Raw genomic sequence first — 26,545 nt, 5'->3', positions numbered from 1 at the left:
GTTTATATGGGTCGATCACGCTGATCAGCTGAAGTTTTCACATGTATATACTATTTTCCTTTTGGTGTACTTGATCACGATATGAAGATTACTTCATTTTATTTGGTTCACCTATATTTACGCTACTATTCCCCGTCGTTCTTTCCCTCCAGAATGGCCGCTGGACGAGTGTTACGGAGCAAATATGACGTCACTGTAATCGGTTAATAAGTGAACTACCCCCTGTAATCGCCATTCTTTTTTTTTTTAGTTTTGCCAAGCATATGTTAATGAATGTGTGGAAGCAAATTAAGCCCAGAAAATAATAAAAATGTCTATATGCAAATTTTTGTTGCCTTTTTTTATATTTTAAGAAGCACATAATTTCAAAAAGTAGTTCGCGGTAGAGGCTTCACCGTTTTTTCTTTTAGTGAACAATTTTATTCTTAAGGACTTTTTGATGCATTCTTAACACTTTCGTTTTGAAACCAGTCGAAAAGATAAAGAAATTAACAAGCACATCTAATATCAACACTTTTCAGTGTCGGAAATGTCAGAATGCAGAGACGGTGCGGGGACTATTTTGGAAGATTTTTTTGCGCGTAGTAATTCATATTCCAGCGTAAGCAGCCGGATGCAGGAACCTACCAGGAAGTGGTGGTAAACAAGTAAAGACGTTGGGTTTTGTGATGTAATGTTTGTGGAAAAAGCGGGTCGAATAAGGCATCACCAGTAGAGATTGCAAGCCCAGGTAACTCTATAAACCTCCAGCTTGATATTACATTTAGTTACTGATCAGGATTTGCCTAATTTTCCTGCCTAACCGATAAGTGTCAGGAGCATATTACCAGTAGCAAACATAATATTAAAAGGTCGACAAAATGCGTGTCAGTATTTCCTCAGTTTTGGCCTTATATGCTAGGTACTTACTACAGCATGGACAACCGAAAACTGATGCAAGTGTCCATATCACTGACACACTTAAAGGATTAAACAATCATCTCATTAAATTTGAAATACTGGTAATCATAACTGATGTGTAACGAATCCAGAGAAGACACACAAGTGTGACATTTAAATAGTCACAAACCTTGGTTATTTGTAACTTCACTTTTTGTATTAGATGCTATTTAGGTTCCTTCTCCTGCTGATTTGAAGCTTGAATCAAACTCTCGATGCTAGTATAAATATCCGCATCCTGCTGCACCTTGTACTAACAGTACCAGTATATGTATAGTATTTAATTCATATTTTAAATGTGTTTGTATTGGTTCACTTACCAATTTGATAATGTGTTAGTCTTTTTATCCCAGCTGTCTTGGACAAATGAAATTTCCAAGCACGCATGTGCGTTGGTGCTACTACACATACATATGCTAGTACACATGCCATTTGTGAATAATATCAAAGCTTCAAATTAGTTTCTCCAACCTTTGCTGAAAATAAAAATTGTTTGAGAAACAAATATTTAAAAAACTGCTTTGAACTTGATATATTATAGTGTTTTTGTTATGTTTCAGGTAAAAGGTCCACTACAATTAGGAAAACTTACCAAACATTTATTTATCAACCATGAGTGATCAACCACCTTCATACACTGAATCTGAGGTAAAATGTAACAGTTTGTATATTTTCTTTCTTCCTTAAAAAAAGATTTACACACTGAATCTACAAATTTTTTTTAATGTTTTGTGATTTTCATCCAGTTTTGAAAGTAACCCCATGCCTGTAGGTGTTGGTTCCACAATAAATTTCTCAGATAATTTTCAAAAACCCAAGATCATCTGTAGATTATGCCAACCTGACACTAGTTTAGTGCATTTGAGACATAAGTCAGTGTTTGTGTTTGTGCATGTGTATGGTTATCGATTTGTAATGGACATCATTTTCTTTGCAGGGCGGGCAACAAAAGCCATATCCAACACAACCTGCCCCATACAATCCCCAATATGGACCTCCCCAAGGTCAATACGGACCATCCCAAGGTCAATACGTGCCCCCACCCCAGGGTCAATATATGCCCCCACCCCAGGGTCAATACATGCCCCCACCCCAGGGTCAATACATGCCCCAACCCCAGGGCCAATACATGCCCGTACCCCAGGGGCAGTATATGCCCCCACCCCAGGGCCAGGTGATTATTATGAACCAGCAGCAGCCAAAGCCAGTCCCCCCCGGGACCAGACCTGGTTGGCCCCATGATTCTGCCTTGAGGTGTGCTGCCATTCAGGTATGACATACTTCTTGAGGTGTTTGATAGACTGGGTTCCCATACCTAGATCGATCTAACAGGATCAATCCATCTCCAAGGGGTTTCTCACTAAATTAATTTTAGCTAAAGCAGCTTAGATGTCAGGCAAAATAATGCCTTTGTTCAATCAAAATCTTTATTTAAAGGCTCATTACTCCAAGACAAAAGCATTTAAACCAAAACTCTGGCAAGGGATTGTAGCTCATACAATTGCGGTCCACTATGCCAATTTTCAAGAAAAATCTTGTTCAGGGATGAAGTTTCGTCTCATACCGATTGCTCACCAGAAAATAAAAAGGTGTTAAATTGAGGATTAAAGCTTTGAGATACCAATGGTTATACATTGCAACAAAAAATATAATCAATGCCAATATTCTATATTCTATATTTCCAAGGGTTTTTTCATTATTTAAAATCGGCACAAAGATAGGTGCATTATTGAATAGTTAGATACAAGAAAAAACTCATTTTCGGTATTTGGATGATAATAAAGGGTTACAATATTCTTTAGTAGGTGTGACAGACATTTAAGCTGCTTAAGTTGATTGCAATTTAACTAGAATCCCCTTGGAGATAGATCGAACCACAATTAGCACGATAGGGTCTGGGAATGGTCCCATAGACTTAATGGGTCTTGATTGACAACTTTTTATGCAGTAATATTTATACTGCAGTTTTTTATGTAAGATGGAATGAAACACTTGTATCATTTTAAATGTTGTGGGCACAAAATATAAAAACTACAAGGATTTTCTACTGTCTTTTCCCACACTATAAAAGATACTAAATTGAATTGTTGTCTATATTGTATATTCATGTATATCGGTTTAAATGATTTTTTTTTTGTTTGTTTTTTCATGAGAAGGAAATCTTTAATAACAGCTAGATATTGGGATCTAAAATAAATAATTTTTTTCACTTTCAAATTTTAGATCGCCTGTGGCATTTTGGCATTCATCCTAGGGATTGTAGGCATTGCCATTGGTGCATATCTGGCTTTCCTAGGCACTGGGATTTGGTGTGGAATTTTCTACATCATCGCTGGCGGACTGGGGGTTGGGGCAGCCAAGAAAAAGACAACAGGTTTGCTGGTCAGTCACATGGTGTTGTCCATCCTGTCATCCCTGGCCTGCATAGTGCTACTTTCCTTTGCGAGCATTGGCGTCAGTGGGGAGTATAGGAATTGCCTTAGGAATAATGGTTATTATTATAGCTATACGACTGAGCATTCGAATGAGGTATACCAAATGTGCCGGTCAATTGTGTCTGGGAGGCATATTGTGAATAGCCTGTTGATCATCATTTCAGTTCTTGAAGGAATTGTGGCGATTATTTCCTCTGCGTTTACCTGTCGTGGCACCTGTTGTGCCCCTAAACAGCAACAGGGGCAGGTGATGTACACTACATCCCCCTATGGTCAACAGGCAATCACTATCCAGTATGGTCAGCCTGTGATGACCACTACTGGGTATATTTCCCCTGGAGGTCAGCCACCCCCTCTCCAGCCTGGAGCTACCCAACCCACTGCCACACAACAGGTTTAAGTTGATTCTTAGTTATGGTTCACGCCAAGACTGGACTGGCGCTTTAAATTTAGCTCATTGTTTTAGATTTTTTGAAAGATCAAAAATTTTAACATTATGGACAACTTTGCTAACTAACAAAAACATATCTCTCAATAATGGTTGAATCTCCAGGTGTAATTTTAGACATAAACTAGAAAAGCACTCCGAGAGCGCAGACCTCCGCCAAGGCAGCAAAGTCTCCACCCAATGCCGTTTCACCCCAAAATTTTCATTCTATAATGATTTAGTTTTTTGATTTTTGATTATTGATTGATTATTGATCCGGATCCACTTCTGACAGTTCCTGAAAATTTCATCAAAATCAGTTTATAACTTAGTTTTTTATTTTTTATTATTGATTTATTAATGATCTAGATCACCACCAAAAACCTAAACACTTCTAAGTTAACCCATTTCTGACCTACCCTGAAAATTCCATTGAAATTCATCCATAACTTTTTGAGTTATGTTGGTGACAAACAGACAGAAAGACCGACAGACAAACAAACAGAGGTGAAAACATAACTTCCTTGGCGGAGGTAATTACGCATTTGTTTACTAAGTCCTACTAATGAAACTTATTGGCTATATATTGTGCTTAATTTGTTAATATATACCTGGGGTTGGATAAAGCTATAACTGCCCCTGGCATTTAAAAAAAGTGAAAGTAAATACAGTATTGTTTTAATGTACGTATTAAACTTCTGTTGTATTTTTTGCATTAGTTGGTGTGACTGATTGATAAAAATATATTTACTTATTTATTCAATTTTTTTTAGTTTTTCTTTGTAAGATTTCATTTTAATATAGATAGTCATGTGTTAAACTCTTGGATTGGCTGTAGCCAATGCTGCATAGATAACCAAGGGAATTTTTTCAACTTTCACATTTTGATGTGTGGCTGCTTCTACCATTTGAGACATAAAAATAACTCCTGTTTTTTTTTTCAACTTATTTGAAGAGAGTTGCATTGTTTATAAAACATAAAAATACTGTAAGTATTGTTACTTATCAATGTCCAAGTATATTGTAAAATTTTTTAATGTCTCTCTCCACCAAAAAAAGAAATTTACCAGTTGTTGTTTTCATTCAAAATATAAGATGTTAGTTAAAGGGATAACAACTGTTTGTATAAGATTCATATTTCACAATAAATACATTGTAAACAACTCAGATTTTGAGATACCCTTTTTTATATTATTGTAAATAATTCTCTTAGCCAGTATGCACTGTATACAATATGGTCACTCAATGTTTTTTCTTTACTTTTACATTTATTTGCATTTCATTTTTTTACAGGAAGTAAAATGAAAAATATTTTTATATAACTTACATGAAAACTTGCTGGAACGAAATAAGAATTACCAGTAGTTGTTTTGAGTTTGTATTTTTTTATCATTCATTTATCATATTTTACATAGTAGACTGAACTCACTTCGTGGTAAAACATTTTTGCAAAGAGAGAAAAAATTATTTGGCTTAATGACCATAATGCTTTTGTGAGTATGACCCAGAAAATCAGCTTTGGATACTTGGATATTTCTAGGTTTGTGGTATGAACAAAAGTTTCTTGGTTAATACTTTCAAACAGTGCGACTTTTTGTATTGATTTGTATATCTACTTTCTCTTTTTTAGATTTACAAGTAAATTAAGCATTGCTTGGTGAACATGAACTATTTTGCTTACTTTTGCTGCATAGAGTTTAATTTTCAATATTACTAAGCATATGTTTATTGTGATTTTGTGACGTATATTTATGTAAATGGTCATTGTTTTCAGTATTGTTTAAGATTTTAATACATATCAGTTTAGATAGCAGGAATGTTTAATTATTCAATAAAAGTGAATAACTGAAATATTTGCTTGACTTTTTTATTACTGTTCACCCAGTGAAGTATATGGCATTTTGAAATTTCATAACAATTTTTTTAAGTTTCTCTGGAAACTGGAAGAAGAATGAACCCTCTTTGCCTAAAAACAAAGGGGAGAATTATTGTACAAAGGAAAGTGTGCCATGAAAATGCTTTTTATTAAACTTTTTTGAAGGCATGGATGTATGTTTAAAACTGTCATATGATATATTCTAAACTTCCTTTTGAATAATTCTGAATCTGTCAGTTAAACGTACTGTGCCACACACTTTTCAGTCCCCTTTCTCAAAACAAAAATAATAATATTCAGTAAGTATGACAGCAGCCATGTTGCATGCTATTCTCAACGCTTAGACCTTTATTGATCATACCTAAAGGACTCTGTAATCCATGCTAGAATATCCGCTCCCTGTCATATTGGTCTTAACCAAACAGCAACAACTGTGGAGATCTCAAAAATCAATGAATGCTTTTACAGCACTCATGGTTGACGTGCCTTAGTGGGAGTCACAGGTGCAGACCAGGTAAACCATAAGTTTACACACAGTTTTGTGTGGAAAGTTAAAAGATTTTTGTCTGGTTAAGTATTTTTCTTCAATGCATAAAGTATATATTACAAATATCTTAGAGAATCCAAGAGAACCTCTAAAAGATGGTTAAAAAATTGACATTTTTAAACACAATAAATTGATGTAGAAAAGTTGTTTTGTGTCATATTTTTCTAAGTACATGTATTACATAAAATGTGTAACTTCTGTAAAAAGTATGAAATAAGTATGAGCATGTTTGAAGGTTACGTGTACTTGTAAAGGTGTGTTTATTGATCAGTTTTTATTATTAGAAAACTTGGTGATAATATATTTGTGGTACCCAGATCATAAAATAGATTGCAGCTTATAATAATCCCTCAAAAATCGGAAAAACTTAAGTTTAGAAAATGCGGTAATTTGTTTCAGCTTTTTAAAAACTTGGATCCATGATGTGAACTTCTGTATGATCATATGTTACAAGAGTGCAATTAAGGGAACAGTAAACATGGCAGAGAAACAACAGTTGGAAGAGTCGACCCCATACCCAGTCTACCAAAATGTTAGTATATGTCAACTGAACTTAATTATTATCAGGTTGAGATGTTCATTTTTTTTTATGATCAATTTCCATTTGAAAGATCTACAAAGTAAACATTTAAACATGAGGCAAAGAAATACAATTTGTCCTGTTAAAACATTTTAGTTAACTTTTTTTTTGTAAATTTCATGTTATGTATTTTCTAAAATCACAGTGTGGAACAAGCTAGAATAATACGATTTTATACACAACTGCAATTTACTGTGAGCCAACAAAACGCTAGCTAGTTGACAAACCTTTAAGTAGACTTCTTTAATTAATGACCTTTTAAACCCATGAAATTGGAATAAGGATCATTAATTATATTATATTAACACTTAAAGAATTGACATTGTTCCAAATTTTTCAAGTCATTATATCTGCCTTAAATCTAGCCACGAGGGCTATCTCAACAAGTAGTACCTAATTTACTCTTTTCAGTCCTCGTCTAGCAGTGAACCTGGCATTGGGGTGCTGCAATCCTTCCCACAAGTGAATGTGGTTGTGGGGCCACATCAAGGAATAGAGTCTACTACATTGCCCAAGAGTATAATCTTAAAGTGTGCAATTATACTGGTGAGCAGTTGCTCCGGCACATCCACTCCCATACTCTTTACACAACTAGCACATGATAATTGCAGCTTAATGTTTTTTTTTAAGTTTTCACATTTTAAAGTACTATATCTAGGTAAAAGAACAGTGGTTTGTCTTGACCATAACATGAATTATAATAGGCATTTTTTTAATGTGTGATGAAAATTGATGAAATGTATGTCAGTGTCTTCTGAAGTCAATTTAAACCTGAATAGAGCATTTAATTAAATAAGTAATTTAAAATTCTTCAGTAAATAATTTGATTATCAAAATCTGTATATATCATGGTCAGAAATTAATGTTTAAGTTTGAAATATTTAGGATATGATTTATCTTTACTTTCTGTTTGAGGACAACAAACCTGAGACATTGAAAATCAATGTTAAAAACAAAATAAGATTATGGTGATAAATGTTTCAGGTGGTTTGTGGAGTATGCGTGTTGGTCTTGGGAGTGATATCTGCATCGCTACAGATCATATATGGACATGCCTTGACTGGAGTATGGACAGGATTCATCTTTCTTCTAACAGGCATCACTGGAATTGCAGTCTCACACAAGAGTTATAACTGTAACCATCAGAAAATGACTACATTTGTGGCATTAACGATACTATCCCTCATTTCTTCACTTATGTTGGTGGTGATAGAAAGTTTTGCTGCAAATCTGGAGTCTACATATTGTGGGGGAAAACATTATTATTCAGATGCTCGTAAAGCATATTATTTTGAATGTCCAGCTAGCTTGATTGCAGGGCCAGATACAATCCATGCTCTATTAATTGTAATGGGAATAACAGAAGGAGCCATAGCTTTCCTTATTATAGTTCTCTGTAGGCGTGTAGTGTGTGGATCAAGGCTTCCTGTTAATGATACTGGAAGTCAAGTTGTATTTAATATGTATCCACAGCAGGTTTATAACATACCCAATATTGGAGATGCCCCTCCCATTTCTCAACCCCCTCCATATTCTCCACCTCTGGTTTCTTCTCCAGAATTCCCACCCACCTGTCAATCCACTTGTGACATGCCCTATGCTCCTCCCCTGACTCCTCCCCCACCCACCTCTCAATCATCTACCTGTGACACTCCCTATGATCCTGTCCGGGCTCCTTCTACCCTACCCACCTCTCAATCATCTACCTGTGACCCATCCTATGATCCAGTCCAGGCTCCTACCCCACCCATCTCTCAATCATCTACCTGTGACGCTCCCTATGATCCTGTCCATGTTCCTCCTACCACACCCACCTCTCAATCATCTACCTGTGACCCATCCTCTGATCCGGTCCAGGCTCCTTCTACCATGCCCACCTCTTAATCGTCTACCTGTGACATATGGCCTTTGATCCTGCTGTGGCTCCTCCTACCCCACCCTCCTATGTTCAAATGTATTAGTTATTAAGGTAATCACCTGAATGCAGACACTGCCCTCTGAACCGAACTAAACTTAACAGAATGGAACTCCCATTTCTCTATAGCACTTCTACATTCTCAATCCATACCCCAACTCAAATATGCACTGTGTTATATTGCGTGGCACATTTGATACGCCCCCCTCCCCTCCCACACACGGACACACACACACACACACACACACACACACATGCACACACAACAGAGTTTCAATGACAGTATCTGCATTATGCATTTTTCCTCTTTTTTGTTGGTCAGATATCTTTCATGCCTCTGCTGCAGACAGCTAGCCTAGTACATTTGAGCTAAACATTGATAAAAAGACAAGCCCATGGAGTTATATAATATTAATAGTTTTGATGAAAGCAATTAAATAAAAAAATCTGTTAAAGGAATTTTTTTTTTTAATTTTTTAATTAAATTTTGATATTTAATTTTTTATGAATATTGAAAAGATAAACTAATTAATCTATTTGTTTTTTTATTTTAATACCTCATTTATTTATTAATTTTTGTTTTGTTTTCCAGGCCAATTAACTTTACACATTTAATCAACTAGCTGTAGATTCTGTTGGAGATGAAAAGAAAGACAAGTTTTGCACTTTTTCTGTCTTTGTTAAACATAAACGATTTTTCAAGAAACACTAAAAAAGCTGAATTGTTCTTTAATAAATTAAATTTAACAAAGAAAAAATTGGGTAAACAATTAATTGCCAGCATTAACTGACAGCTACCTTTTTTTGGGGGGATGTATTAAAAGAAATGCACATATGAAACAATCCATAAAACCAAAAAGGGAGTTTAGCTGCATGAAGTTTCATTCGTGTACTTTTGCTTTGTTCACTTGCTCTCATAACACAGCAAGGACCTCAACTAACACAATTCGGGATGATTTCCCTCTTCAGCCCGCAATTTGGATAAAATTTATTATTTTGTTTCATAAATATGCTCAAAATATTAAAGTAGACCAAAATACTCTAAAAATATTTTAGAAGAACAACCCTACGTAGGTTTTTAAGGGTATATTTGCATTTCAATACACTATTTGTTATAAGCGGTCACTAAGGTAATCAAAGATGGCGGATGGGTATTGACAGGTGCCCGAGCGTAGCTTTTATTATATCTAGGCTATTTGGAGCAACGGAATACACTTACAGCCTGTTTTGAGTTATCGAAGAAATAGTTTAGGATTCCCTGAATAAACAAAGTAAGTCGCTTAAACTTTTAACTGTCTGTTTACCGTTTTTTGTTGGTAAAATTTCAGAAAGATCCCATATTGCCGTTCAGAATATCGCCTACATAATATCATACATGTAGTAGGGTGTAGGGCTATTATCATTTACCAAAAACAAATCTTGCGTTATTTTTATATCCTGACATCTACTTATCAATCCTGCGGCAGTTTTCATATTAAATTAAATTATGGACTTAAAGGGATAATAACCCTTCATTTCGGCCAAAAAATGAATTTTCCTGGAGTAAACAACAATTTTCCCATACTTACCAATGGTTAATGAATCCATTTTTACATTCAAAGTTAGTCCCTGTTTTTTTTCTAAAAAGTTTGGTTTTTTGTTAAAATCTCTTAAGAGATTTTAACAGAGTATAGCCATCAATGGAGGTCACGTGGTCTAAAGACAAGCTCCGATATCAGAATAATAGCTATAACTGCCGTTTTTGTGATAAAACAGAATATATTATATTTCTATGAGTTATTCACAATGTTTTATTGTGAAATATAGATCTCATATGAAGAGTTATTATCCCTTTAAGCTCTGACTCTAGACAGTCTGTTAGTAGAAATTGGAACAGTAAAAATGTTATTAGGAGTGTTTTGACAGAAAACATGGCCTAGGAAAGAACATGTGTGGTTACCTTAATTACTGCCCATACACATGTTTCAGACTTAATTTGTACCTAAGCTTGAAAAAGCTCTTATATCTAATTTATCTAATTTAAACAAGATCTCATTAAAGAAATATATGACAAATAATTTATATAAAGGTTAACTGAGACATTAAGGCTGCTTTAATTATTTCCAATCTACATTTTATTTATTTATTTATTTTATAATTTTCTAAACTAATACAACAGTTACTTTTTTGTTAAAGGGATAATAACTGTTCGTTTTGGCAAAAAAAATGAATTTTCCTAGAGCAAACAACAAGTTTCCCCTAGTTACCAATGGTTAATGAATCCATTTCAAAGTAAGTCCATGGTATTTTCCTAATTTTTTTTTTTTTTTTTTGTAATAATCTCTTTAGAGATTGTTACAGCTAGAGTATAGCCATCTATGGAGGTCATGTGGTCCGACGACAAGTTCAGATATCAGAATATTAGCTATATTATAACTGCTGTTTTTGTGGTAAAACCGAATATATTATATATCTGTGAGTTGTTTACAATGTTTTTATTGTGAAATATAGATCTCATACGAAGAGTTATTATCCCTTTAAGGAGAAGCTGCATAATGTTCTAAAGTATTTTAAGCTTAAAGAATGCCTATTTTTATTTCTTTTCCTTAGATGAAAACCTGTTAACATTCCTACCTCTGATGAAACAATGATTGTCAAATAGCTGATAGGGGACAAGACAAGATGCCCAAATCCAAGCACACTCCAGTCTCCTGGTTCTCTGGGAGCCGTCACAGTGTTCACAGTGCTGGGGAAGGCAGTGAGACAGCTCTCAGTGAGACTGAAGAAATCAATGAGGTACATGTATTAATATACTGTAGGCCACATTGGAGATGTTTTATGCAAAGATTTTTAAAAACCATGATAGTTCTCACTGTCTGGTATTTGTTGATTAAATGCCTTGTGTAATATCACAATTAATTATTGTTTATCTAGGCAACATAAAAACAAAAGTAAACTAGTTTCCACTGATGTCACCAACTCAGTTGACATATTGACCCAGTACTGGAAGAATAGAATGATGGTCCATGGTGTTACATACTATTATAACTTTATTTTAAATAAAAGGTGAATGCCTTAAAGGACAAGGCAGATGCAGCATTTGAGGAGGGCAACTATGAGGAGGCCCTGACACTGTATAACGAGGCCCTAGAGATAGACAGGAGCAATGTGGAGGTGCTGGCCAGTAAAACTGCTGTGTTTATTGATACTGGTGACTTCATTGCAGCACAGAAGGAGGCTGAAATATTGATTGGGGCTCAGGAAGACTATCCCCAGGTAAATTTGAGTTATGTAATTTAGTTTATACTAATTTAGGTTTGAAAGGTGTCATCAGCAAGAAACATTAACATGAATTTCAGCATTTTTAACATTGTATTCTATTTGCTCCGTATTCTGGGTTTTTTTCTGTCTTTTGTGAAAATTTCATGTGATAAGCAGTGCATCCATTCATGTGAGTGCTAATGTGTTGTCTCCTGTTATCTACTAGATAATATAATAAATTAATTCATTGAATTAATCATGCTACTCAAGCTTTTTTAAAAACCAAATTAATTTTTTCTCAATGATCTTTTTTCTAAAAGTCCAACTATTTGACCAGTCAGTGCAACAGAGGCACACCTTAAATTATGTATCACACATTCTGAAACACAAGCCCCTCCGGGCTACACAAAAGATTCGCCACACATGCCATGCTAATTGCTGTTTGGTTGTTCTTGTTACCAGAAAGCCAATTTACATTAATGCTTATGTTTGCTGTTTTGCTACCCACCAACATATAATTTAACAGCCTTTGTTGATATGAAAATAAACAAAGAACATTTTTCACTCCAGGGCCACTACCTACTGGGCATTGCATTAGAGCAGCTTGGTCAACACAAAGCTGCCCTACGGTCATTTCTGAAGTCTCTGAACTGTGATTCTCAACATGGGGACATTCTGTCTGATAATATTGCAGCCATGGTCATCAGGGTGTGCAAGCTGCCTTTGAAGACACTGGAGAAGTTTGAAGGTAAAATGTGATATGTACATTAAAAAAAAAGAAAGAAGAAAAAAAATAGACCAAAGATATGAAAAATATGAATATCAAACTATGTATATGGGCATGAGGTCTATAGTTTCTTCATGTTATTACTATTATATTTGTGTTACGTTTTTACTTAAAATTTGAAAGACAGCCATTTTAATTTAAAATAACAAAGGATCATTGCAATTTTGATTTATTGTGTTATATTAAAAAAGCAACATTTATTCAAAAGTAAAGTGTGTGTTGCCTCTTGAATTGTGAAACTATGGAGAGACTTTTTGATTGTTTTGCATACTTTAAAAAACTCCTAAGATTGGATTCACTGTTTAATATTATGTCAAATTTTATAACCTCAGCAGTTTTAGCCAGAGAGGGTTTGTGAAAAGTATTTATAAATTCACATGATTTTTATCTCCTCAGCAATGGACCCATACACCAAGCTGTGTGAGATGGGTAGTCTGTTGTACCTTGCAAAGAAGTATGAGCTTTGTATTCAGGTGCTTGAAACTGCTCAGAAACTGGAGACAAATCAACAGGGTATGGTCACATTGTGTTATGAGTGACAGTGTATTGTGTTTTTGGATGTGCAATTTTGACCCAGATGAATATCTTAGCCATGAGGCATATGATATTGAGAAAGACATTGTGTTAACCTCAGATTAATGTTACACAAATCTGTATAAACTTCAACTTTAACTTCTCATTAAGTTTTTCTGAAGTCTTACAAAATGAATACTTTTAAGACTATATGAATGAATAAGATATTTGTAAAAGGCCCAACACAGATTTCATAATGAAGTGTCATGAGCAAGAATGAGAAGCAGCTAGAATAAAGAAAAATATGTAATCTATTTTGGATAATAATCACAATTACCAAGTTGTGTGAAGTGATTTTTCCGTCAATGTCCACAAGTGTGCACAATTAAAATATAATTTTCTTTTCAGGTATTCAAATGAAGATCCTCTTCACAATGGCCAATGCGCAGTCAGCTCTCAAATGCACAGACATCGCCATCTCCCTGTATCAAGACTGCTTGACTGTGGCCCTCTCCGCACATGACCCTCAGTATCAAACCAAGGCTCTAGTGAACTTGGCCAGTCTGTCCATGGATTCAGAGGATATCCACCAAGCCATTATTTACTATGAGAGGCTGCTGGACCTGGAAACAGAGCTCCGTGGCAGTGGGGAAAATCAGAGGTATTTAATTTATGATACAGCTTTTATAATTGCTTGACAAAATTCTACTTATTATTTTTGATGAGGTTTTGTATGTACTGGTATTGGCTACCAAGTTCATGCATACTTAAAATACATATACTTAAAAAAAAAAAAAAATTCACCAATATTTAAAAAGTGTTTGCAATAAGGACTTTAAAAATATTAATTTCGAAAAAGTTTTAGATAAAAGTAAAATGAGTTAGTGACAGAGTCCCTATCACAATTCTAGGAAGGATGGTGGAGATCTGCCGGAGTATTGGACTCCAGAGTTACAGGTTGCACTGTATCTTAACCTGAGCATTGCCTACAAGAGCATCGGCAAGCTAAAACAAGCTCTCCTTCATGCAGAACATTATGTGGCACTGGTCAACAAACATGGGCATGACATTGGTGAAGAGGCAGAGTCACACTACCACGTAGGCATGCTGTACGAAATGCTACAGAATTATGACGAAGCCACTAAGCACTTTAAGACCTATTTAGCAATCAGTAAAAAGCAGGGGGACCGTAAGGGTGTTGGGCATGCCTATGGCCTGCTGGGAAGATGTTCTGCTGAGTTGCACAACTGGCAGCTTGCGATAACATACCATGAGCAACACTTGGCCATTGGGAGGAAGCTCAAGAACTCAAAGGTCATCGCCTTGGCCACTGAGTTGCTAGGTGACACATACATGGACAAGGGGGATTATGATCATGCTGTGACTGCCTATGAGGAAATGCATAAAAATGTGCTAAAAAATCTAAAGGAGCGCTGCAAAGCGTGTTGCAAGCTAGCAAAAGCCTTTCAATTGAAGAAGCGCCACCAATATGCCTTGTTTTACTACGAAGAGGCACAACAGATCGTGAGTGATTTTGATTTTGAGGAATTTACAACAGACATTGAGTTCAACTCGGCCTTGATTCTTCAGCACTCTACACAGCACTCAGAGTTGGAGCAGGCGAGGAAATATTTCGAAAGACTCATTCCAGGGTTTGAAGACAAGGCACAGCAAATGATGGACGAAGAAATGAGTGGCTTGGACGAGATGCGATCTCAGCTTTCTCAGTGTTACGATGGCATGCAGAATGTGCTTTGCAAACTTGGTGTCAAGGATGAATGTCTCCAGTATTCTGAGTGTCACAAAAAGATGAAGCTTCTGTCAGTCAAGAACCACAACCCCCTTACATCCAGGTGTCTGTCCAGAATGACCAATGTCCATGGGGCCAATCTCGACATGTGGACCATAGAGAAAATCACAAGGGTGGTCAATGAACAGAATGCCACAGTATTATACTACACGGTTCTTCCAGGCAGCTTATTAATATGGGTCCTTCAACCAGGTAAGGGTTTGGTTCGGTTTTACTCCACTAGGCCCCCTAGCAAGGATGTAACCTTCAACCAGCTGATTAAGGGACTGTGTGAGGAATTGTGCAGTAAAGGGAGAGACTTTGAGCAGCAGCAATATGAGTGTGAAAACAGGGCTTTGCCTTTGAAGACAACAGAACTGAGCCTGAAGAGGCAAGCTAATGAAAAGAAATCCCGTGATCAAACCTCACACAAGGAAGAGCATGGTAAAGTACCTGAAAAGGGCAGTGCCCTATCTGAACCCAAAGAGGAGGATGTATTTCCTTCAAGAAATAAAACACTTGTTAAATCTCCACAAAGGAGGTTATTTGACATGCTGCTGTCTCCAGTGGCAGATATTTTGTCAGAGTTAGAGACGGGCAGCTCCATTGTGATCATTCCTGATAAGGAGCTCTACCAATGCCCCTTCCCCATTCTGGAAGACTGGAGCAACGTCCAGGTATCCAAGAAATACAGCTTCACAATTGTGCCAAGTTTGATGGTCCTTGAGAAAGTCACACAGAATGTCATCGACAGTCTCAGATCTCAGGACGAACTGGAATTTGAACGTGCCAAATCGTGCCTTGGTGGAATGAGTCGTCTTCTCACAGAGGAGGAGATCTCACGATCGAACCGTGACCTTCACCTTTTGCTGGGGACAAGCAATGGGTATAACAGTGGTGCTGATCTTGACTGCATAGATCCACGAAGGACATCTAATCCCCGATTGCTCAAATCTGGAGCTCTTATCCCCCCTCCAATGACTCCAAGCACCAGTCTGCCGGCTTTCTCAAGGGAGAGTACCTTCCTATCCATGGCCAGTAAGTCTACAGCTCTTCCGTCTCCTCCCCTCACCCCCAACCTGAAGGCCATAAAGACCATTGGTGCCCCAACATCTCTGGATAGGATGCTCCATGCAGGGTCATTGACAACGTTGACAACGAGGACTTCGACGGGAACGGACATTGTTAGTTCCACAGACTGGGTCCCAGAGTTTCAACAGATAAGTGACACAGACAGGTGTGTGGTTTTTGGGAACCCCAAGTTACCTGATCGGTAAGTGGAAATATGAGTTTTTAAACTGAAGCAAAAGTTTTTATCTTTTTCAACTCGATATAAAATTACTTGGTACTTTTTCCTCCTATTTTATGGGAGAATATGATTTGGTTTCATTCAGTAATTCCATGAAACATATTTTAGGCATAGATATAAATAAATAATAAATATTTTTTCACTTTTCATCACAATGCTGTACTCTTCTTAACAATTCATATTCTTTTGTTTCAGTCTGCAGCTAAACGGCAAAGAATGGCAGCCCCCATTTGAGCTGTCAGAGGCACAGAAGGAGGTGTATGCTGTGGCTGATTACTGTGATGTTATCACCATATCAGGGGAAGAGGCCACCAAGGAGAGATTTCTGAAAGAGATGCAGACAGCAACAGTTTTGCATATTGGTAGTTATCTTTTACAAATACTACTTCATTTTTAGTGATATTTGATAAATTCTTTTTTCTGCTGAAAGCTAGATTGCATTATTTAACTGTTGGTAAATGTGTGCAGAAATTAATTTTAGATCCAGAAAAGAAAGAAAAAAGGAAAGAGTCCTCTGTCTCTCTTGTTATTAATTTAAGTCTAAAGACTTTTTAGTAGAAAAGCTGATCGATACATTATTTAGCCTTTCACCACAACTTCCAGCCACCTTTGGATGCCTTAAAGAAGGATTCTTGGTATTCAGCCCTAACCCGGCCAGAGAGGACACAGGTGGTGCTGGCGGTGTCCCCAAAGAGTCCTCTTACCTTGTCACCACTGAGGACATCATAAACTGCACCATGTGTGCTAAGCTGGTGGTGCTGAGCTGTGGCTGGTCCTCTCACAGCAGAGACTATGTAGATGTGGGGATGGCATTGCCCAGTGCTCTGCTAGCTGCAGGTATATAATTCCACTCCAACAACACCGGTATAGAGGTGGTCTGAGTTTTTGGCCCTTCTTTTCGATCGAGTGGTACACTTTACTGTCCAATCTAGTTTGATAAGTCCTAATATGTTACTACGTATGCTGTAGTGGCTTCATGGCTGCCATCATGCCATGTGTAGCTAAAGTTCAAAGAGATGGAGATGCCTTGAAAGTTTTTGATATGTGTATTTTTCTTTGCAACCTGCTGTGTCATTTAAAAAATTCTTTTTTTTCATTCATGGGATACCGTGTGTTATGGATGAAAAAATATTTTAAGGATGGTTATTGCACTGTGGAATGAAATTAAAGCAAACAGCATTCAGATTGTTATAATGTTCTCTTCATTACAGGAGCCCATTGTGTCCTCACCTTACTGTGGAGTGTGCCAAACCACGTGTTAGAGAAATTCTACTATCATTTCTACTCGGCTCTACAGACAGGCTGTCTACTGTCTACAGCTGTCAACACAGCAGTAGAGGAAGTTAAAAAGGAAAAGAGGTATACATCTTAATATGCTGTAGACATGTGCTTAGGAAAAGATGAAAATTCTTACTTACTTCAACATTTTTATATCACTGCAGTACTGGCAGGAGTGCATATGTTGGCAGTATGCAAAATATTATTATGTACATGAGTATACATTTGCAATACATAAGATAATGTCTATTCTTAAGATATTGTTTTTAATCACTGTTGTTGATGAGCATTGCTTGCACTGGTTCATTAGGACAGCCCAGTTTTTATCAAGATCATGAAATTGTCACAGTGATTTTAATTTTAAAAGACAAAGGGTTGATTAGTGAGGAATTCAATGCAGTTGGTGACATTATTACTTGCCCCACACCAATGCCATTTCAACTGACACCAGACCAGCAAAAATCATGTTATTATTGGCCACAGTTTCTGCTTTAGGTCAGTAAATCATTAGACCCTGGTCTCCCAAAGGAGAAAAAAATTACAAGAAAAATATAACAAACAAAAGAGACTGGATATGGTACAAGGGATTGTAATTATTTTTATAATTATTTTCCAGTGATATATCGTACTGGGCACCATTCACACTGGTCGGGAAAGATGGCCATGTCAGCCTCCACCACGTCCATGAGGCCATGTTGCACCAGAAGGTGGACAAAGTGGAGAAAGAGGTGCTGCAAAATCTGAAGAAAGACGTCTTGAATCCCAAACCTCTGACACCAAATGGTATGTATGGAGTCTTCTGATATGTTTGAAAATACTGATTATCAAAGACATTAAGGATGCACTGTAGAGTAAGGTGACAATATATGCCAGTGGAAGGTTAATACATGTAGATTCTTTTGATAAGTAGTTCGGTGTTGGTTAGTTTTAAATAATTATTTAACATACTTTGTCATAATACAGCTTACTTGATGCACTACTAGTACATGGACATGTATGTTAGAGATCTGAGTCTGGAATGGAGGAGTATTACTTGTTATACATGTAAGTTAATAAAGCATAACATAAGTTTGTAAAAATTATAGGTTTTCATTTATTCAATCTTTTCCTTAACAGTTGCAGAGAAAGAGGAAAATATGCAAACACTCCAAGAGAAGCTGTTACCCCTGCTGTGTCACCATGGTAAACAACCTCAAGTGGTGGAACATCTCATAGACTTGGTAATATTGATGATATACAGTTTTCTCTTTCTAAACAATGCCTATTTGTATTAGCTGCAATCATGCCTTGTGAACACATGTTGAAACAGCACGTTGAAATATAATTTGAAGTGCTGTGTGTACTTAAACCTGTAAAGACTCGATCTACACATTTGAAAATGATCCAAAGCCATATTTTTTGTGTAAATATCCTGCAAAGCTTCATAATAATATGGATAAAAAAGGTGGTCTTACATGACCATTATAATAATATACCTGCTCATCATAATTATTATCTATTTCATTCCAGCTGGATGATGCGCTGAAGAGGATCCATACAGATGAAAAGGACCAAAAGATATCAGTCCTCTCTGAAGTTATTGTCTCCAGCAAGGGGGGTCTGGACCTGCTGCACTATTTAGGGTTTCACTTTCAGCCCAGAGGTTCTCTTCTGAAGGATCCATATGTGGTTTTCCCTCATGCAAGCTTAGATGAGCTTCTCATGTCTGCATTTATTACATTAAGGGCTGTATCAGGTAACTTATTTAAGGATAAATTTTCTTGAGTTAATGTGTGATGATCAGGCTTTAGACAGGGGCTTCAGGGGTTCAAACGAACAGCTGAGGTCAGCTCTGAATCAAAACTTCCACTCAATTTAATGCCATTTTTCAAGTTGGGAGAACTTAAGGTAAAAATTATCCTTGGACTCCCATTTTCTCAGATAAATTATGCCCCCCCCCCTTTTGAAATTGCTGTCTATAGACCTGATGATAATTAAAGTATTTCTAACGTAATTTCCAAATTTCTTTCAGCAATTATATGCTCAGTAATCCTGATATTTAAGCCTTTTTTTTTCTTTTTTTTTTAATTTTCAGAAATGGGTGGCAATGTCGTCTGCCTTCACACTCTGTACGAGTTCCTTCCTGTCTCACAGAAGAACGTGTCACATATAATTGACATGGTGAGTAACAAATATAGTTTTAAGAACTTTAAGAAATATTTTCACGAAAATTTTGATTTGATAGAAATTGAATTTTTATTTAACATAATGTTTAAACTTGTAACGTCCAATTTCATTCCAAATCATAAAATATTAAAGGATATTTTTATAGAATTTTTTACCTATTTCAGCTCGCCATAACTAAGCATGCACCAGAGCTTCAACTGAAAGTGTCTGACCTATCTGTGCGCCCCCTATGGTTAAATCCAAAGAGCAAAGCGTTGCTAGGCAGCATTGGTCTTCACCAGGTGGGAATGCTGCTGGCGTTCAATGGAACCTCTTCAAATAGGTTAGTTGAAAACCACTGGATGATAAATTCCTGGAATCTCGTATCAAAATGATTTCATCTTCCAACCAGCTTGGGAATTACCGGTATTTGCCCCAAAGCAATTTTTCTGGAGGAAATGAATATCATTGGAGTGAAACCCTGCATATAATTTTTCCACATGGTATACACATGTTTATTCTATCTGCAAAATTTTTGTAAAACATTTTCATAATTTATTTCCATATATAAAAGAGTTTGAATTTATTAGTGCAGTGTATTTACATTTACGATGCAAAATTAAATTTTCTATTTCAGAAAACTTCTGGATGCCTTTCTGAAGTTTTTCCTGGCCATCTCCACCTACAAGAGCCCAGTCTTGATGCACAAGCTGGATGTGGCATTACTGGGGACAGAGGGATCATCAAAGGTAAATTAGTCTAAAATCAGGGAATGTCAATTGGTAAATAACCTAAAGGCACCCGTTATAAAAATCACCTACCCGGTATAGGACAACCTATAGGACTCTGTGCAGTGGCAGATTTTGTGGGGGTGTCAAGGGGGTCCTACCTTCCCTTCAATTTCTGAAAAAATCACCACAATGGTTCCCTCTTGAAATTAGAATTTTGACTAGCTGAATCATTGTTCTAAACTGTACCATATGACAATGTTCGCCCTTTAAATTACCAAAATTTTTAGGGCCCTTAAACAGCCCTGAACCCCACGCCAAAGAAATATGTGGAGTGAAAACGAAGCATGGTGTTAGTTTTGGAATTATTTGACCAGTTATGGTTCTCTCACTATGAATAAGCTTAATGTGTTTTGTAGTAAATATGTGATGGTGTATGTTAATTTCTGTGCAAAGCTTTTATCTGATTAAGCTGTAGAGTGTTCAAGATGTAGAAAACACATCTGCACTAAAAGACAATGTCAACGTTAATATGTATTAAGAAAAAAGTCCGATGTTTGTGAGAGGTTTTAGAGGCATATTTTAATGTTTTTTCAAGTAATTTTCATTTTGATTTTCAGGTTTCTGGTGCTGCTAGTTCAGAATCTATTAGACTTCCAACACTTACCCCGATGATTCTGCCAAGAAATACTGTAAGTTGCAAAAACATGGCATTGAATGCTTGAGTTATCATTTTTAATTTCTTTTAATAATTTGTAACATGAAATGATAATCCTACAGAACTTTCAAGTTTCATTGTCATTTTCTTGCCAAGTTCACCAAGCAAGCTTGTAACAGTAAATACTGAGAAATTGCTGTTAAATATAGCCACCAGGGGCTTTCAGCATTTACCTTTCAAAAATCTCCTAAACTACAGTATTAAAGGTATTTTGCACTATCATGCACTATCCTTGACATAAGATCTGAATAATTTCATCTTTGCAGCCGAGATCAGTAAGAGTGATCATGGTAAGATTGTTATAAATCCATTGTAAAACAAATATGATGTTGTAAGCTTATTGTGCCCCCCCCCTTTTTATTGAAAATTTTTCAATCATGCCTCATTACCCAACATTTTTTACAGAATTTCCCCCCCCCCCCACCCCCACCCACCCACCCATCCACCCAATTGAGGCAGGCTTGTATTATATTGCATATTTTACTGCAGCTGTAAGGCTAGTGTTAGGCTTTTGGTTGTTTTCACATGACATAAATTCAGTGCAAAGTGGTACTGTTTTTTTTTTCTTTATTTTTTGTTCCAGGAAAAAAAATTAGTTTGCTTTTTGTAGATAAATTTGCAGTGAACAATTGTCTTTCAGCTTATGTCAAATATTGAAAAGCCCTACAGCATGTGTGCATCAGTTATTTACTTAGCATGGAAGTGTTATGATGCTTTAAGCAAGGCAAGACCTCCAAAATAATGGCCATTATTTAGCAACGTACTGTTTTAATTGCGGTCCTTGACCATTTCTTTGATATTATTCACTAAAATTGTGTACATTTGTATTGTAAACTTTGTGGCTTCTTTTGTCAGTATTAAGCCTAGTGAATATTGTGCCTGTAAAACTTGTAATTTCTTTTGTCAGTGAGCATGTAACTTAGACCCCATTCCCTTAAACACTGTCAGTCTACATGTATATTAATACAACTCTGTGGGAACTCTTGCTGAGTGCAATCAGCTTAACTGAATGACACGCCTCAGCTTGTTTCCAACATACTCATATAATCACCAGCTATTCTGTAGTCTGTTTATGTAATACCAGGAAGAGGTGTGTCATTCAGTAAAGCAGATTGTGCTCAGTGAGAGTCTCTGCAGAGTTGGATTGATCTACATAAACCAATGTTATATATGGGAATGGGCTCTTAGTGACTTACATTGGTTGTTAAGCCTATAGTGACTTGTGTCAGTAAACAAACTGGTGACTTGTGTCAAATAAGCTTACATTAGTGATGTGTCAGCTGAGGCCTGTCTGTTATTACTGAGGACCAAGATGTCAGTAAGGACATTTTTTAACAACAACTGAATGATTTGCCTGTTGTTAGGTGGATTATGTTGGGGGTTCGAGAGGGGGAATGACATGTATCAATATATAATTCATTATTTTATGTTTGCAAAGTGTTAGCCTATACCTGGTAGTGATTTGCATGCCCAGTTATAGATAGACAGTTTGCATGGCTGTTAAATATCATATAGTAATTGTTAGTATAATATTATCATTAATGAAAGGACTAATTTGTTTTAGAAAAGCGATCCTCCAAAAAACTTGTATATTTTTCAAATCCTTTTACCATTTGATACAATTTTTTAATTCAAAAAATGAAAATTACTTTTTGTTATATAAATATAATTTGAGCTTTATATTTTTAACTTCTTTACCTTTTCCCATTTTTTTTTACCATATATTCAATATAAGTTAGAACCCTTAGGGGGTACAAACTTAAATTCATGGTGATTTTTTTAAAATTTATTTTGAGTAGACAAAAGGTTTTCCATTTATACTGATGACCTGTTTCTATTTCAGCTTCACATGAGCACTCCATGGGCATGTAATGTGGAAAACACTGACGAAATGAAGGAAAAAATGAGATTGGCTAGAAGGTATTTATTTTACTCCAATGTTCAAGTTACTGTCCAATTTTTTTTTTTTTTTTTTACATTTTTATTGAATTTTCTGAAAATAAGACATTGCACTTTGACTAAGGTAATTGATGGATAAATACCCTCCATTTTGTTCTAAACATGCTATCATTATAACATTTTCAGCAAATCTGAACTCGGCACTGACTTCCATAAGCAGCTAGAACGAGCAAAAACATGGCATCAGATGACTGTGAAATCGCAAGGAGACCAGTCCCTGGAGAAAGCAGTACGCCCAAAACCTAAACAAGCCAAGGTGAAGGTTGTGCAGTCCCAAAATAAAAGGGTTCCAGTTGACTATGAGCCTCCGTTGGGTGTCCTTGAGGTTGACCAGAGAAGGGACTATGCCCATTTTATTCTTCATCAGAGGGTAGATAACATATCTCTTAGACACAGAGATTCTGTGAAGAAGTTGTACTTGCCTTATGTTCAGAATATGTAATGGTGAATGGAGATTTATATCTACCAAGTTTGATATTACTGATCGCATATGTATTTGTCATAATAATAATTATAATAATACAGGGTCACTGAGGAAATATTACTTCTGTTGTAACATTAAGATAATATTTGAAAAGAATTGATAGTAAAGATATTAAGATGTATATTTTTGTTACAAATGTCTTGAAACAATTACTCAAGAAATACAATTATCTTGAAAAGATACTAAAGAAATTTGAACAATTTTGGGTTCTTATTAGAAAGTATGCATTTGTGTATAACAAAGATGATAAAGAAATGATATAATAAGTGAAGTGCTCAAAATTTTTGAGTAAATACTATCAGTTTTTGCATTACAAGTAGCTCAGAGTCATAGAAAATTTCAAGCGTGAAAATCACGATTTAGTGAACAGTGTAAGGTCAAAAGACTTGAAATTTTCTTTTTTCATTAAATAAAGGAAAGGAGATTTAAAATGTGGCTGAATATGCAAAACACGGCATTTAGTATCTGTATTGTGACTATCTTTACAGCTGTTTTTGAATGTTTCATTTCTGTTGAATTGGATGTATTATTCTATTGCATCCATACTCTGTATGTACCAGTACATGCCTGTGTCAAAGAGACTGCCATTATGGAAAACATTTTCATAATTTTTACACATTCTATTTAAAAGTGTCCTGTGATATCTTTTGATGTATATTTCATGCTTAAAATGCACAGGGTGAATTTTAAGTACTCCATCCAAAAATATTTTGATCACATTTTCAATTTTGTAACATTATGTCCAGCGTCAACCTCAAAACACTGTATCAAAACTTGCCTGTAGGTAGGGGGTGGCGGGTTGGCAAGGTTACACAGTACTGCCCTTTTAATTGGAAATGGAAATTTTGATGTATATTCTATGCCTTTTTTTCCACATTGGGTCAACTTTTTTCAGAAAAGAACCCCCCCCCCTTCCCCATTAAAACTGCTGGCAACAGAAATAAAATTTCTGATTTTGTTTGGTTCCTACAAGATTGTTGCCATCTTCAGCCAATTTGAACCTCTGAGTTTTAGATGTCAGATGCCACTGCTAACAAATAAATAATATTTAATATATGGCTTATTTAAGTCAAAATATTAATTTACTAACAATTAACAAAACAAAAACATATAATGCACTGTGTTGCTTTTATATTCAGGTTATAGATTTGTTTTGTTTATAATAATAGTAATAATACTTATAATTTATATTTAAAAAGTGAAAACCAAAGGTTTGAGGTTTTACAATCAATTTTGTCACCAATTCAGGTGTGATTTTAATTGAGCTATTTACATTCCAGTTTAACTGGAAATTTTAGGTAACTAATATGAAAACAAATACTAATGAATGGGATGGTTCCTATGGCAACCTTATGGTTAGAGTTTTGCATTGATTTTTTATAATTATTTTATAAAAAAAATAATTATTTAATTTAACTTTTTAATTGGGTCTATTGTGATTTTAATAATGCAGTATGTACATATTTATAACAAGTTTATTATTTAAGATGTCTTCTAATTTTCCCCAAATATTTTTAAACAAGGTGTTGAAAATTATTTTAAAAATATTTTAAATGTAATTTTTAAGCTGCCTGTACATATTGATCATTTAGTATAAAATTTTATGAAAAAATTTTCTCAACAGTCTGAAAGTTGTTGAAAAGTTGGTATGGGCAATTTAACTTTTCACATGTATATTGTTCTTAGTTAAAATTTTATAAAGCACCTTTGAAAATTGTAAAAAAATTTCTATCACTGCAAGTTGAGCAGAGTAGAAATAACATTATTTGCAACAGAATGTCTACAAAGGATATTTTGATAGAGTTTAGCAGAAGCATAATGATACGCAATTGACTATATGAATTTCTAAATAGTATTACATGTATTTTCTTGTTTAGAATTTGTTTGTTATTATTAAAATATGAGTACAAAGATGTGTGCCAATTAAAATCGGTAGGGTCATGGTAAGTTAGTGACTGTTCTGTCATAATATTTTGCAAACAATAAAGAATGCATAATTTGATGACTTTGTTAAGGATGAGTTATACATCAGAAGTGCAGTTAAAAAAGTTAAATGAAACAAGTACGTATCAAAGAAGGAAAACACTAACACCATTACTTCTCCATGCTTTTCTTCTTCTGTTTTAAATTTGAATTGCAGAGTTACAGAAGGATTTTTGAAAAGAAATTTATTCTTTGATTTTATTTTTCTTACTTTGTTTATTTATGTTCATTTGTTCATCTATTTATTTATTATTCTTAAATAGACAAGCAGTTGCGTGTACAGTCAAGTATCTAACTCTACCTTAATCATTTGAGTCACAAAATGATTCAGCGTGAATAATCCATAAAATAAGATTTGCACAAGTCGCCACAGGGATGATTGTGTTTGGATGTGACCTGGGATTGTTTTAAAGAGGAACATAAAACATAAAACTAGTTTTAAGAATCTGAAAACCAAAAAAAGCAGAATGTCATATGCCCATGAAAGTATGGCTTATGTTACCTAAAAAATAACACTTTATAATTACCACAGTAACCCTCTTGGTATTCTTCACAACAATGCCAATGCAGATAATGTTATCACATATTGTTATTTTCATTCCCTGCTTTCATAATGCCCTGTGTTTATTATTTTCCTAAATCAATCCTTAAAATCTTTCTCAGATCCTCCAATAAGTGATAATAGAAGCAATTATTTCTGCTGAGCCGTATGGGATATGTTATTCAATTATTCTGCATTTGATCCTTAACACATTTACTGGAGTTGACAGAGAAATTGATAATCAGCTTGGCGTGCATAATTGGTATTGGTTTTGTCTGGCGCTAATGGCATTGGGGATCGGCTGGTGTCAGAGCTGTTATCTACTTTTCTTTTAATCTCCCCCATGAGCATG

At 35.5% G+C, this 26,545-nt stretch overlaps 3 protein-coding genes across 4 annotated transcripts; all 3 read left to right on the top strand.

The window, feature by feature from the left end:
• Window positions 1–575: 575 nt before the first annotated feature.
• Window positions 576–5,654, top strand: LOC147762807 (uncharacterized). The gene is made up of 4 exons (XM_087009611.1): window positions 576–730; window positions 1,500–1,587; window positions 1,877–2,209; window positions 3,163–5,654. Exons 2-4 carry the CDS (start codon window positions 1,552–1,554, stop codon window positions 3,772–3,774), a joined length of 981 nt encoding a protein of 326 aa, XP_086865737.1. The 5' UTR covers window positions 576–730; window positions 1,500–1,551; the 3' UTR covers window positions 3,775–5,654.
• Window positions 5,655–5,829: 175 nt separating this feature from the next.
• On the top strand, window positions 5,830–9,665 carry LOC106180716 (uncharacterized). The gene is made up of 3 exons (XM_087009610.1): window positions 5,830–6,756; window positions 7,216–7,350; window positions 7,789–9,665. The coding sequence occupies exons 1-3, from the start codon at window positions 6,661–6,663 to the stop codon at window positions 8,686–8,688; spliced, it is 1,131 nt and encodes a 376-aa protein (XP_086865736.1). The 5' UTR covers window positions 5,830–6,660; the 3' UTR covers window positions 8,689–9,665.
• A 142-nt stretch (window positions 9,666–9,807) lies between these two features.
• On the top strand, window positions 9,808–25,671 carry LOC106180794 (uncharacterized). 2 transcript variants are annotated; one of them, XM_013564922.3, is made up of 20 exons: window positions 9,808–9,990; window positions 11,309–11,494; window positions 11,765–11,974; window positions 12,530–12,707; window positions 13,143–13,259; window positions 13,668–13,920; window positions 14,171–16,321; window positions 16,553–16,719; window positions 16,961–17,194; window positions 17,569–17,716; window positions 18,252–18,418; window positions 18,752–18,855; window positions 19,145–19,370; window positions 19,710–19,795; window positions 19,966–20,123; window positions 20,418–20,529; window positions 21,129–21,200; window positions 21,493–21,516; window positions 23,070–23,146; window positions 23,312–25,671. In XM_013564922.3, the coding sequence occupies exons 2-20, from the start codon at window positions 11,381–11,383 to the stop codon at window positions 23,625–23,627; spliced, it is 4,914 nt and encodes a 1,637-aa protein (XP_013420376.2). In that variant the 5' UTR covers window positions 9,808–9,990; window positions 11,309–11,380; the 3' UTR covers window positions 23,628–25,671. The 2 variants fall into 2 exon arrangements, with proteins under 2 accessions (XP_013420376.2, XP_013420377.2); XM_013564923.3 differs by lacking the exon at window positions 21,493–21,516.
• Window positions 25,672–26,545: the final 874 nt, after the last annotated feature.

The sequence above is a fragment of the Lingula anatina genome, chromosome 3 (assembly GCF_051362555.1).
Source record: "Lingula anatina isolate TDL-2025a chromosome 3, LinAna3.0, whole genome shotgun sequence".
NCBI lineage: Eukaryota > Metazoa > Brachiopoda > Lingulata > Lingulida > Lingulidae > Lingula > Lingula anatina.
This window is presented reverse-complemented; position numbering and strand designations above follow the sequence as displayed.

Bases quoted from the DNA above. Each gene is read 5' to 3' on its own strand.
- LOC147762807 (XM_087009611.1), top strand. From the start codon at position 1,552: ATGAGTGATCAACCACCTTCATACACTGAATCTGAG. The intron at 1,588-1,876 runs GTAAAATGTAAC...TTTTCTTTGCAG, and splicing joins CTTCATACACTGAATCTGAG to GGCGGGCAACAAAAGCCATA. The intron at 2,210-3,162 runs GTATGACATACT...TTCAAATTTTAG, and splicing joins TGAGGTGTGCTGCCATTCAG to ATCGCCTGTGGCATTTTGGC.
- LOC106180716 (XM_087009610.1), top strand. From the start codon at position 6,661: ATGATCATATGTTACAAGAGTGCAATTAAGGGAACAGTAAACATGGCA. The intron at 6,757-7,215 runs GTTAGTATATGT...TACTCTTTTCAG, and splicing joins CATACCCAGTCTACCAAAAT to TCCTCGTCTAGCAGTGAACC. The intron at 7,351-7,788 runs GTGAGCAGTTGC...TAAATGTTTCAG, and splicing joins TAAAGTGTGCAATTATACTG to GTGGTTTGTGGAGTATGCGT.
- LOC106180794 (XM_013564922.3), top strand. From the start codon at position 11,381: ATGCCCAAATCCAAGCACACTCCAGTCTCCTGGTTCTCTGGGAGCCGT. The intron at 11,495-11,764 runs GTACATGTATTA...TTTAAATAAAAG, and splicing joins AGACTGAAGAAATCAATGAG to GTGAATGCCTTAAAGGACAA. The intron at 12,708-13,142 runs GTAAAATGTGAT...TTATCTCCTCAG, and splicing joins GACACTGGAGAAGTTTGAAG to CAATGGACCCATACACCAAG.